Here is a 12,500-nt window from a genome sequence, read left to right on the forward strand (position 1 = left end):
AATTCTCCAGCTTCTTTCCACTTCATTTGTCACAGGATTTCTCGAACTATTAAAATTAGTTGATTCACAGGAAAATCTGTTCCTAATATTCGTAGGACCACTGGCTAACCACAAACATAAACATCAAAATGAAGAAGCTATAAATCACACTTCGCTCTGACACATGTTGTTTGCTTACTGTACATGTAAATTTTGTTACCTAGTTGAAGGTTCCACATCGGACCCCACTGAAAGTGGTGCAGTTTTTGCTGTAGGTGTGGTTGGCACAGCATGATCCTCAAAAATCAAAACAAGTAATATTATATTTGATTGGAACAAAGCTGCATAAATCTATCCATGTGCACTTTAGGCAGTGGAAGATTTCATAGAACTATTAATTTCTTTCTAAAACTTGAAAGCTCAAATAATCTTAATTTAAAAATCTTATTTAGCGGAGTACAATTGGAAGGAAAAAGCTATCATAAGTGTGCAAATCCAGGGATGTCGCTAAGCGCTGGCTGCCAGTGAAAATCGCCGCTTGAGAAAGGGGTGATCGCTGGACTCAATTTTGGCCGTCAATCAAGTTTAAGAGTCATTCGATGTGTTAGCAAAAAAAATGAATATCTGTTATTAGTATAAATACACAGGTGATTATACAAAATCGCGCACTCTCATTGGCTAGCTATCTCGGATTATCAGCCGATAATCACCTCGACGGACAAAATGGCTGCCAGTAGTCGTTTTGCCACTGTAAGTGAAGATGATTTCGCGTTGAAATGTTCTTTTTTTCCTCGTTTTTGAAATAATCACCTGTGTATTTATACTAGAACAATTATTCGCCTCAGGCTCAGTGATTATCGGTGAATATTCACCGATAATCACTTCGCCTTTGGCGAATAATTGTTAAGTATACGGAATTAGTATGTGTAATCAAATGGCGACGAGTGAAATTAGGAAATAATTTCACTTGCGTTTTGTCAAAATTCTGATAATTTCCCTCGCCTAAAGGCTCGGAAATAATTTCACGCGCGTTTTGTCAAAATTCTCATAATTTCCCGAGCCTTTAGGCGAGGGAAAATATCAGAATTTTGACAAAACGCAAGTGAAATTATTTCCTAATTTCACGAGAAAACCATTTGATTACCTTTTCATGTCGTGGGTGACAAATTACGCTCACAACCGTAATTGTTTTTACTGGTTTATTGTATCGAAAACCGAGAACATTATTAAGAATACAGTTTTCGTTTAAAGCATACATTTTTGCTAAAGTTCGTAATTTTCTGAGTTTCTTCACAAAAAATACCTTTCGAATTCTTCGTGCCTGTTCATAATGTTTCAAAATTAAGGCAACTGTCAAATCTTTCTCAAATGATTGGCGTAAAATCGCTCGAGTACTTTATCCAACTGCTCGGGAAGAATCATCTCCAGGTTTTTCTCAAGGCTATTTTCGTCACACCACTTCTCAAAAACTCTCACCCAGTTAATTGTGCTCTTTCACGTATTTAAATTTTCTGCCGCTTCTTTTAATTTCGTAACTTCTTCAATGGTCACTGTCTTAAATCTAGACGCCATCTTGGCTCTGATCGAGATACAAGAGATGTTACCATGGCAATTTTGTAATTTCACATGTGAAATTATAAATTAACGCTGAAATTTCGCGCCAAAATTAAGGAGTAATTTGTCACCCATGATACTGGAAATGAACTAAAAGCACTGTTTTAAGTACTGTTGTACGTGTGTTCTTTTTCCCCGTATTCGCCACCTTGAAGAATGCCAGGTGTTGCGAGACACTGGGAACAATCTTGTTACCAGGTCCCTTTGATGCTCAGAGAACGAACTTAGCGCCTCAACAGAACCTTCAACCGGATGAATTTATTCTTAGCTACATCCTTGCAAATCCCTCTCTCATCATTCCAACATCTTGCCATTGACAATACCCCTGATAATTAAATTCTTAACTAATAATAGACCAAACAAACAAGAACATGACACATACCACATCGCTAACCAAGAGACGCTCAGCTCCAGGCAATGTCAAAGGAACTGGCAAAGGATACTGTCGATTATGAGATGCTATCATTTCCTTGACTCTTTTCATGTCTTCATCGATGAGCTTAACTTCTCTTGTTAGCTGATCTAGTTGCTTCAGAAAAATTAAAGGGGATAAAAAAAACAATATTCCCAGAAAATACCTTTTCACCAGTTGGGTTCATATGATACATGTACTCATGTTCCTTTGAGAAATTTTATTTTTCAAATAAATATATAAATGATGCTGATGATGAAAATGAGGACGATGACACTGTGAAGAAATACACAAACACTTCCTCTCATAATAAGGAACTTAAGCAACAGGACGGCAGAATGCCGAAAAAATGTCGCGTAAGATCGGGAATGTATGTCATTTTTTCGTCACTCTGTCGTCCTGAGTCTTCCAGCCGTCCTGTTGCGTAAGATCCCTATTATCCCTATTACCAGCATTGACACTGTACAAGTACACTGTGCACCCACCTCTTGTTTGTGACGTTTAACTTGTGAAAGAAAATCCTTTAGAAGCTCATGCTGTACAGCTTGGCTATCCTATTGATTAAATTATGTAAAAACATCTATACACTTTCATGTACAGCTGTAAGTAGCAATAGCTAAAAACTAATATAAGTAGAGTTAAAGGAAGACTTACTAAAGAGTCCTTAGTTGTGCAAAATAAAAGGTCCCGTGTAAGAGACTGCATTTTCATGACCTTACAGTGAGTGTGTACATGTTTATGGTCAGAAACAAAAAGATGGACACAAAGTCATGTTGCCTGTGTACCCACTGTAGAACTGCTAAATTAAGAAACACTAAACGTGGCTGCCAGGTCCACAGGTTGAAAACCATCATATCAATAAAATAATAACATACATAATTTATCTCTTAGTTCCCAGCTTGTAAATTAATGAACATTCTTTCAATGCCCCCTTCCCTTTTCTATGACCCCATCCTCACAAGACTCCAGTAAATTACCAACCAAGAAAAGTCAGATACAATTACTGTACAAGGAAATACATATAGAAGCCTTCCAAGACGTCACCAAACCCATTAATTGCTGGTAACACAGGACTTTCTAAAGAATGACAAGTGACTTGAATGCCATGCTCATGCCTGGGCATACAAATACAGTGCAAAGGATGTTAGAGACATGACCGTTAGGAAAAAGATGTACAGCTGTAATGACCATTAGGTATATGTACTGTGAGCACACTAACGTCACAAACTCAACAGCGTTTTGAGGCAAAAAGGCTGCTTAAAAGACAAAAGTGACAGTCATTTACATTACAAGGAAGGAATATGTTTTTGCAAACGTTGGCCGTGTAGCACTTATAATTTATTTGAACAGACTTAACTGATTGGAGTGTAATGTGAAGTGCTAGATTTCTACCCCATATGAAGCATGTGAGCGTTAGCCCTATTAATGGAAATGGGCCCGCACAAGGACAGTTAAGTCTGTTCAAATATAAGTGCTACACAGCCAACGTTTGCAAAAATGTAATCCTTCCTTCTACTCGTACATGTTCAATGCATTGCCGTGACTTTAACATCTTTAGTTCCCACGGCCTGCTCCCGTCTGACCTTGTACCTCAGTCGGTAGAGCAGCTGTGATCTAACCCGAAGGTCATGGGTTCAATTCCCACCCTGGTCAGAGTTTTTCTCTGTCCTTGTGTGGGCCCATTCCATTAGTAGGGCTAACGTTCACATGGTTCATATGGGGTAGACACCTAGCACTTCACATTACATTATTCAGTTGAGTCATTTACATTAGTTAAGTTTGACATGAAACAAAAGATGAGACAAGGGGACATTGCTATCCCCAATGGAAGCCGGCCTCCTTATAGCATAGAGATACCATATACATGTACTGGTGTCACTTACTGCTTCAAGCTGTTGCTTCTTCTGTGTCAATATGTCCAGCAAGTAATTAACATCTGAAAAAAAAAAAATTATTGTAGTTGTGGTAAAAAAAAAATTAAATTGCCCTTTTTCAAAACATTTTGTGCTTCGCTCAACACGAAATTCTTGGGAGAGAGAAAAAAATACAAAAACGGACCATTTCCATGGTAATGGTGCATACTGTAAAATCCCGACCGAAAACCAAGCAGAGTGCTCCATTTTGCCTGAGAATTGCTTGCCATATAATAAATGTGGGTACTTATGATTTAAAACTTCACAAAATGCATGTACTCACTGTAAAGCTTGTCAAATTTTATGAACTCTAAAAACAACACTACATACATACATAGCTTTATTTGTTAATGCAGGTTGGTAAAAGTACACTGTACACTGTATATGAAATCATAGTAGGGCTGCATTTGATGATTAAGAAGGGTTGCATTTGATAACGTAGACGAAATGCAAAGGGTCCTTTGTCAAAACAACAAAACCAGTGCAAACTTTCACAGACATGTGCATGCTCATGACAAGGTGGTTTTCAATAATTATAGAATTTTAATTTTAAAATAATGTGGCTCCTCCACTTATACAAATGAGACAATGAACGACAATAACAAGTCTTCGTGCATAAGAGTGTTCATGCTTAAGAGCAACACTGTTTGATCTTCAAGACTAGTCATTTCCCTTTTAAGTTTTGGGTTTACGAACCATTCAAGACAGCTACAGTAACTAGTTAGGTAAGGATAAAAGTGAACAGTTATTCGTTTATCATTTCAACACTAACTTTGAAATAACACTGATGTAAAACTGAGCCAATTGTTTCCTAAAGCTTTACTCAATTATTTGTTAAGAGCCTTCAGATTATTCTGTTGAATCTGTTCACCAATCATTTAACACCTCAAGCCATTTGAACCAGGGACTACCAGGAAAAAATTAAACGCGTGGTCAGAGCGGGTCTTGAACCTGGGATCACCGGATTTCAAGGCAAGCGCACTAACCACTGGGCCACACTGCCTCCTAGTAGCCATAAGTTTTAGACCCCTTTGATGATGAAGCATTAGTATACACCTTCCAGCTGTGCAAGGTTACAAATAATGTTTTCGCAAAGTATGTACATGTACCTGCTAAATCCCAATCAATTTCCCCTGATAAAATTTCCTGAAGTCCATTTACTGAAACCTGCAACTTTCAAAACAAGACTCTTGTAAGTTTTGGGTTTCTATATACAAAGAAACTGGAGTTTCCATAATTTTCAAGGGTAAAGCTTGACGTTTCCCCTGGAGCCAGTTCATTGGAGCCTCAGGTTAGTACTAGTCTAACCGTTGCTTAAGAGGTACCAAAACCTGTACAGTCTGGAGGTTTCCATCATGGTATTTAATGCTGGTTAGCACTAACCATGCTTTGAGCAACCCAAGCCAGATGTTTACCACGCCATGAAGGTTGATGACCTTGTAATCACAGGTTAACTCATCATTAATTCATGAACCTAAGACCCTATCAAGACACTGATAAAACATCACAAAGTCGTGTATGACCTTTATTCTTTATAAAGAATAGTAATGAGGCCCAGTTTGTTTTTTAAACATCACTTAAACAATAACAAGATGAGCAAGGCTGACATTAGCGCTGCCTAGCATTCCTGCAGAACTAACATCATGATAATTTTCTTGAAAGAATTAGTTTCCACACATTTTTTGGCAATGAGCCTGGACTCTAGTTAAACCATTTTCATAACATACCCTACATGTACATGTAGGCTTGAAATTTAAAAAAAAGATGCAACAAGGAATGAAAATTATTTAGCCGCAAGAAATAGTACAGTGTAGCAAATTAAAATTGCATCATTTGTAAAAGGAGGGACAATCATTGTGATGAAGTTGTACAAAATGGGAGCCCACAATACGTATGTGTAAAAAACCGCTGAAAATGGTGAATGATCGAGGGAGTGGATTGTGGTTCAACCACATCACAATTTTGCTCCATACATGTATCTCCAAAAAGTTCCAGCAAAATGCCGATTACTAACCCCTTTATGTTAACGGTGAAAGTTGGTCGCAAATTGGCGACTCGTCCAGATATCTTAATAGCAAGGGGAAAAAATTCAGTCGTAAATGCGCCTGTATTGGTCGCAATTTTCAAATACCCATGTAAATACATTGAACGGCCCTAATTATTAGTTCTATAAATTGTTTAAATTTCCACATAATCAACGTATACATGTTTATGCATAATATGGCCAAAATTTTCCACATAATCTTTAATTTTTTTCCACATCCTATCAGAAGCCCTGGGACAGGGGTTTTCTCACCCTGAACTTGGAGTGATGCACCGTCCATGCTTACAAACCACCTTATAGAAGAAAAGGAATTACATGCACTTCAGAAAGCTGCCAAAACCTGAAACTACTCGTACATGTAGTTACTTTTTTTTTGAAGGAATTTTTTACACCCTACACAATGTACATGTATTACTGTTGTCGTTGATTCATCTTGACTCATAAGTTGTCAAAGAGTCTTCTTTCAGCCTGTCTCCAGAATTACTTTAGTTCTAAAAGCAAACCGATTCTGTTGGCAAGGAAAGGACTAGATCAACTTTGTCAAAATTGTTTCAAATTCACTTGAATCTCTTTCTACCTCTTTTCATTTATTTTGTTTCCTATCCTACTTTCAGATGAAATGCAACGTTTCTTCCAAGGACACTGCATCATACCTGATGTACACACGCACACACAAGTATCAAGACCATTGTATGACTTAATGAGCAACTTCACAAGGTACAGTGCACAGAGTTTTAAACCCATACTTTCGGGCAAAACAAAATGCTAAATGAAAACAATTTGTAGTTCTTATACAAAAAAGCAACATGAAGGCAGCATATCATCCACTTTTATCCAGAGGTCAATTCCAAAATGGTGACAAAATATTCAGACAGTTAAAAATTACTTCTCTGTAAGTTGACAACCACCGAACCACCAAACGTTTCTAGGGTACCTGTACCCTCGAAACGTTTGGTTCTCATTTAAACGTCTTGGGCACAAATTTGAACTTTCATTTTATGTTCATCCGAATTATTGCGCTGCACAGTTTCTTCAAATTTTGGTTACACCAAGCCCCTAGCTTTCATTTTGGTGTACTAACACAGTCAACAGATCTCATCAAAATTCATTCAACAGCTATTATCAAACAGCTTTCATCAAGCCAGCCTGTTTTTACCCTGTTTTACACAAGGTATAGTTCCAATCAGTAAGTGAATTTATTTTCTATCCAAACTTTGCCACCATTATGGTACTGAAAAAGAATAGCTACACCAATATTCTCAATTATTACACCTGTTAATGTACCTGTGATTCAGGGGCCATTTTTCCTCTCTTTTGACCTGATCTTTCTTTGACTTTTTGTACAAGTTCATTCACTGCAGCCATACAAAATAATGACACTTGGCTTTATTACTGCAACCTAACATACAAAGTCTAGCCAAAGCCATGAGCATCTACACATAGCTGTCACTGTACTGCATCTGTTGCTACAAAGACATTCAAAGCTGGTCATAAAGTTTCTCATTTTACACACTTGTGTGGGCAGGTTTATAATCATGACTTTTTTGCATTTGATTGCCATTGAGTTTGCAGAAACATCACCCCACAAAGCCATTAATAAACATCCCTGGGCCACAATAAAATAAACCATCCAATTCAAAACAGTAACACCCACTTCAAACATCTGCTGTTTAACACTCTGGCATTATTCGTATGTTAAACAGCTTACTAAACCAAGAGTTGTCACATTTACAAGCGATGACATTGCATGAACCGAAAATGGAATTCAAGTTCAAGACAAAATAAAAAGGTCATATATTATATACATGACCATCACAAGTACGGGTATTAGTAGAATTGTTCATATTTTTTGTATATTTCAAGAAATATCATAATATATAATGCACAGTTTCCGCAAAAAAAATTTTGGAGGTTATACACAAAAAAATGAAAAACGGATTAACGAATTTGACCAGCTCTTGTCATCCCATTACTCAAAACAAAGGCTTGTACATGTATATTGAGTATTAATTGAAGTGAATGCAATAATATTTTTATTGGAAAAATGAAAACTTTATGATAATATTATGTCCTCTCCTTCTTTCCTTTCTACCTTTAATTTTTCAAAATTATAAACTACCTGTATTCCATTCACATCTCAAAAGCAAAATTATATATATATATATATATCTTGAAAATGAAACCCATAAATGCCACCTACAAAATCAATAGTGTTAAGACATCACATGCATTTATTTGATTATAGAACTTACATGTAGTATATAGCATAGCCTGCCTCAACCAGCTTTGCTACTTACAGGCCAGTCTCCCTTCTTCTCACAACATGATAAAATTCAAAAAGAGTTTCTTGCTCTAACTCATACTAGCATTATATAGAGGATATTACATGGCCGCGGTGGATACAAATTTTATCTTTGAGTGCTGAGAGTAAAGATACTTTCAGCACAAGAAGATAAAATTTGTATCCCCAAGCGGCCATGTAATGTTCTTTTTATTATATAGATATTGATGAAATGTCAAGATTTAAAACAACTTGTTTGCTTTTCTTATGTAACACGAAACATGAAAGTTACGCAAATCAAATCATGGTAATGTAAAATTTTGAAATAAAAATGTTGATGTTGTAGAGAAAAATTATATTACTACGTTGTACCAATTTGCGTCCATCCTTGAAGCGTGACAAATTTTGCGGGAAGCTTTACTTTTCAAACATTAATTGATGGTTTTTCCAGTGTCACTTTTGAACAATTTAAATGTTGGCAGTTATGTTGTGAAATTGACCACGTATATGATGGCATACCAGCATGTTTTGTTCACGTGCTCTTCAAGTTTTCAGGTTTTCCATGAGAGCGGAGATATTTGTGAATCTGCCTAGGCGTCTAGAAGAGTTATAATTATCTATCTCCCATGAGTTTTCCAAAGACACAAAGAATGGAATTTGGTATACTTTACCAAGAGGAGATACGTGATTCAGCAACTACAAGAAAAAATACATGAAACCGAAGTGAAACTAGAAAGATCAAGGAGGAAATATTTTTGTGTCTAAGTGGATTCTACGGACACATGCTCTTCCATGTTTCAAGGATCATTTGAAATCTTGATCTCAAGCGACTCGTGGACAGTAATTTACCTCATTCCAAACTTGTTAACTTTGAAACTTTTGTCTCCATTGCAAAACAAGCAGAGACGTTATTAGGGAGGTCATGCAAAACCCGAACGCTCACACAAAAAACCTGAAAACTTTGAGAGCACCTGAATAAAACATGCTGGTATGCCATCAAAAACATTGTCAATTTCACAACATAACCACCAACACTTCATTAGTCAAAATTTATACATAACCGAACAAACCGTTAACGATAAAACTTTGTGCAAAATTCGTCTCGCTTCAAGGATGGAAGCAAATGGTAGTATTAAAAACGCAAAGGTATCTTACAATGAAGAGGAAGCTCACATTTTATTGGCTAATTGTGTTCATTACCAAGACGACACTGATATTCTCACTGCCCCACGGTGAATATAATTTTGATTTTTTTTAGTAAAAGGAAAAATCCTGGTATTTCATCAGCATCTAATAATAAAGCGTATTTACTGCTTGAAACTTGGCCGGGGTTTGATAAAAAAAATACATTGCAAATACATTGACAGTGATGCATACAGATGGTGCATTTGCCGTCTTGAATTCAAAGCCCTTAAATAAAAAATAAAAAAAGGGAAAAAAGCTGGTGCTGCAGATGTATCAATTTTTTCGAATTATTTTCAGGGAAAATATACTTACAGAGAAAATTAGGGAATATCTGATCAGGCTTGTCTATGATGTAGTTACACTTGGGACAGCGGTTGCTTTCCTCCAGACTTCGTGTGATGCACTGATAGCTGAGAAAAAAAAATGGAACAAGTATAAAGTTAACAACAACAACAACAACAACAACAACAACAAAGCAGTTGTTTAGCAATACATGCAATTCTAGCTACAGAACTTGGTTGAAGTTCCCCCCAGGACATTACATGATTGGGTGGATGAGTTGACAAGTCCTGGCTCTTTCCCACGTCTTATCCCTCCACCATTATAGAGTTGGGCAAGTACAAAACACAGAGGTCACAGGTCACAGGTCATTGTTTTACCAATACAGAAGAAGAAAGAGAAGAAGGCTAACATGAGACCTCAAGAGAAAAAAGGGCCAGATATCCACAGTTCCCTGAGACTTGAGTAGATAGCTAAGAAGTGCTGGACAAATCAAGTTTTGAAAATACTTGAGGATGTTGTTTAAAGACTTAATGTACACGTAAAGAGGTTATTGTTTCCCATATGCTTGAGCACTGAAGTTGCCCCAAGAAATACATGTAATCTTTAAAAAGGGAGTTGATACCTTTAGATTAAAGAGATTCTCTAGGTTTAGAATCAGCACAGAGTTAAAATGAAGGGGTGGCAGGTTCAACCTTGTACCTACTTGTGAAAAACATCCTGACAAAATGTACATGCAAGCTCAATAAATGCATTTAATGCATTTATTGAGCTTACATATACTTTTAAGGTTATTATAATAGCTATGTCAGCTTCAGTAAGTCAGTTTCAGCGGTTAAATGTCCGTCGTTGGATGTAGGCCTTCCCCCTTGTACTCCGCTGGTCTACAGGTACATTTTGCACAACACGGTGCCAGTGTTTTACAAAACTATCGAAGTCATCCCTCCATCTCATCCTTGGTCTTCCTTGGTTCCTTGTGTATCCCCTGGGCGTCCAGAACGAAACGTGGGTTGTCCACCGGATGTCTGTTCTTCTAGCCACATGACCAGCCCAATTGCATTTGAGTTTACTTATCGTAATAAAATTTATGTAATCTACATGTAGTTTTAGACAAAGAACCCAAGCTCAAGAGACCATAATAAAATAAATAGGGAAAAGAGGAGATTGTAGTAAAGTTGCCTCAACATGGACAATGGGAGATAGTCTGTCTGTGACAGAAGATTGCCTTCCATGCTCCATTTGTCAATTTCTATTAATAATGCATTTATCTAAATTAGCTAAAGGAACTACCAACATCAAATAAAGTATATACAGTCCGACCTCTATTAAGCGGCCACCCTCGGGACTTTGAAAATGGGCTGCTTAATGGAGGTTGGCTGCTTATTAGAGGTACAATATACAGGCCTTCTGATATTACACGATGGTGCGATTTCGCACAATGGACCTCAAATCGCATCTGATCGAACAATTCACGAAAATTCACATCATTCACAAAGGAATGCACAAAATTCATAAAATAAAACGTAAATCAACAAGTTTCTTAGGAGTTCCTGCATAAATAAACATGATTTTATTGACTCTATATAGCAAAATGCTTTTAAAAATTGAACATATATGAAGATAAATCCAAAATTCATTGTAACAGAACATCAAGTGCATTTCCAGCCCATGCATAGTTCTAGTTCCAACAGAGAGGGCACGTAGTTCAATAATCTGCAGCGGGCTGCACTTTTGACGTCATTGATTCAATATGACGAAGTTTCTTTCCAAATTTAGTGAACAGCAGCCTGTTATGGTGAATTATGCGTGTGCTTTTTAACCAATCAGAAACGGGGAAATATTTTGAATGAATAATAATCAGCATAATGGCACGGAGGACAACAATGACAACAAGAAAGCTGTCATGTTGGATGAGAGAGAAACCACTTACCAAAGTGAAGATGCAAGTAACTTCTTTAGTTTTAAGACTTTCATGATCATTATTTCATATATTTTGTACAATGTATCAAGTGGATTATCAGTTCTATCAATTTCTCTTTGTACTGCATTAGTTTTATGTGTAATCATGTACATTTGCATGTTGTATACGATTACATTACCAACATGAGCAATGTTGACAATGTTGAATGTCCTGGGAAAATGTGATGTATTAGGGGAGGCAATGCAGTCATTTGTACCTCGTCAACATGATGGCGTAGTAAAAATAAAATATAGAGAGGAATTGAGATCTCGTTATGCTAAATGGAATGGGAATGGCAGTTAAGATTTTTGATTCTCATGCAAGAGATGAATATGGTAGAACCCATCCCCAAGGTACATGTGTACTATTAGAAGTACCATCCAATTAGGGCTTAGTACAGTATTTCCAGGCTATGATCCTTAGCAGTACACGTGTGGCCAAAGCCCGACTTACGATCCTAGATCGTCTTGTTTAGTTTATGGACAGATATAGTAATCCTTACCAGAATGTATGTCCACATTTCGTCATAAAGGCCTCATCGATGGTGTCAAAACATATCGGACTGTTAAGGCAAAATACAGACATTCATGTGAGGAATTTTGGTTGAATTTGATCACAAAATATGTAAGCTTTAATACCTTAAATCAAGAAAGTTCTTCCCTTATTTATTAAAAGTGATGAATGTACAGCCGCTCGGTTCTCTAGCACAGTTGACAGTTGTTTACCAGCAACACAAATGACATCGAGAACCTGCACTTACCAAACAAAATCACTGTTTTTGTCGCTAAAGGAATTCATAATACCGCCATAGACCGGAGGATGAGGTCTCTTCC

The 12,500-nt window shown here is 36.9% G+C and overlaps 1 protein-coding gene across 2 annotated transcripts in view; it reads right to left on the bottom strand.

Moving 5' to 3' along the window:
• Positions 1–12,500, bottom strand: part of LOC138019141 (E3 ubiquitin-protein ligase COP1-like) — a 26,446-nt gene that overhangs the window by 13,709 nt on the left and 237 nt on the right. Inside the window, exons 1-9 of one of the 2 annotated variants that reach the window (XM_068865816.1) lie at positions 12,428–12,500; positions 12,170–12,229; positions 9,741–9,838; positions 7,247–7,317; positions 5,028–5,091; positions 3,889–3,941; positions 2,491–2,559; positions 1,976–2,122; positions 200–276 (exon numbers count right to left, since the gene is read on the bottom strand). The exon at positions 12,428–12,500 is cut by the window's right edge and continues 237 nt beyond it. In XM_068865816.1, coding sequence (XP_068721917.1) covers positions 200–276; positions 1,976–2,122; positions 2,491–2,559; positions 3,889–3,941; positions 5,028–5,091; positions 7,247–7,317; positions 9,741–9,838; positions 12,170–12,229; positions 12,428–12,500 — 712 coding nt within the window. The remainder of the gene's footprint in view (positions 1–199; positions 277–1,975; positions 2,123–2,490; positions 2,560–3,888; positions 3,942–5,027; positions 5,092–7,246; positions 7,318–9,740; positions 9,839–12,169; positions 12,230–12,427) is intronic. The other variant, XM_068865825.1, reaches the window with a different exon arrangement.

This window comes from Montipora capricornis, chromosome 2 (assembly GCF_036669925.1).
Source record: "Montipora capricornis isolate CH-2021 chromosome 2, ASM3666992v2, whole genome shotgun sequence".
Classification (NCBI taxonomy): Eukaryota; Metazoa; Cnidaria; class Anthozoa; order Scleractinia; family Acroporidae; genus Montipora; species Montipora capricornis.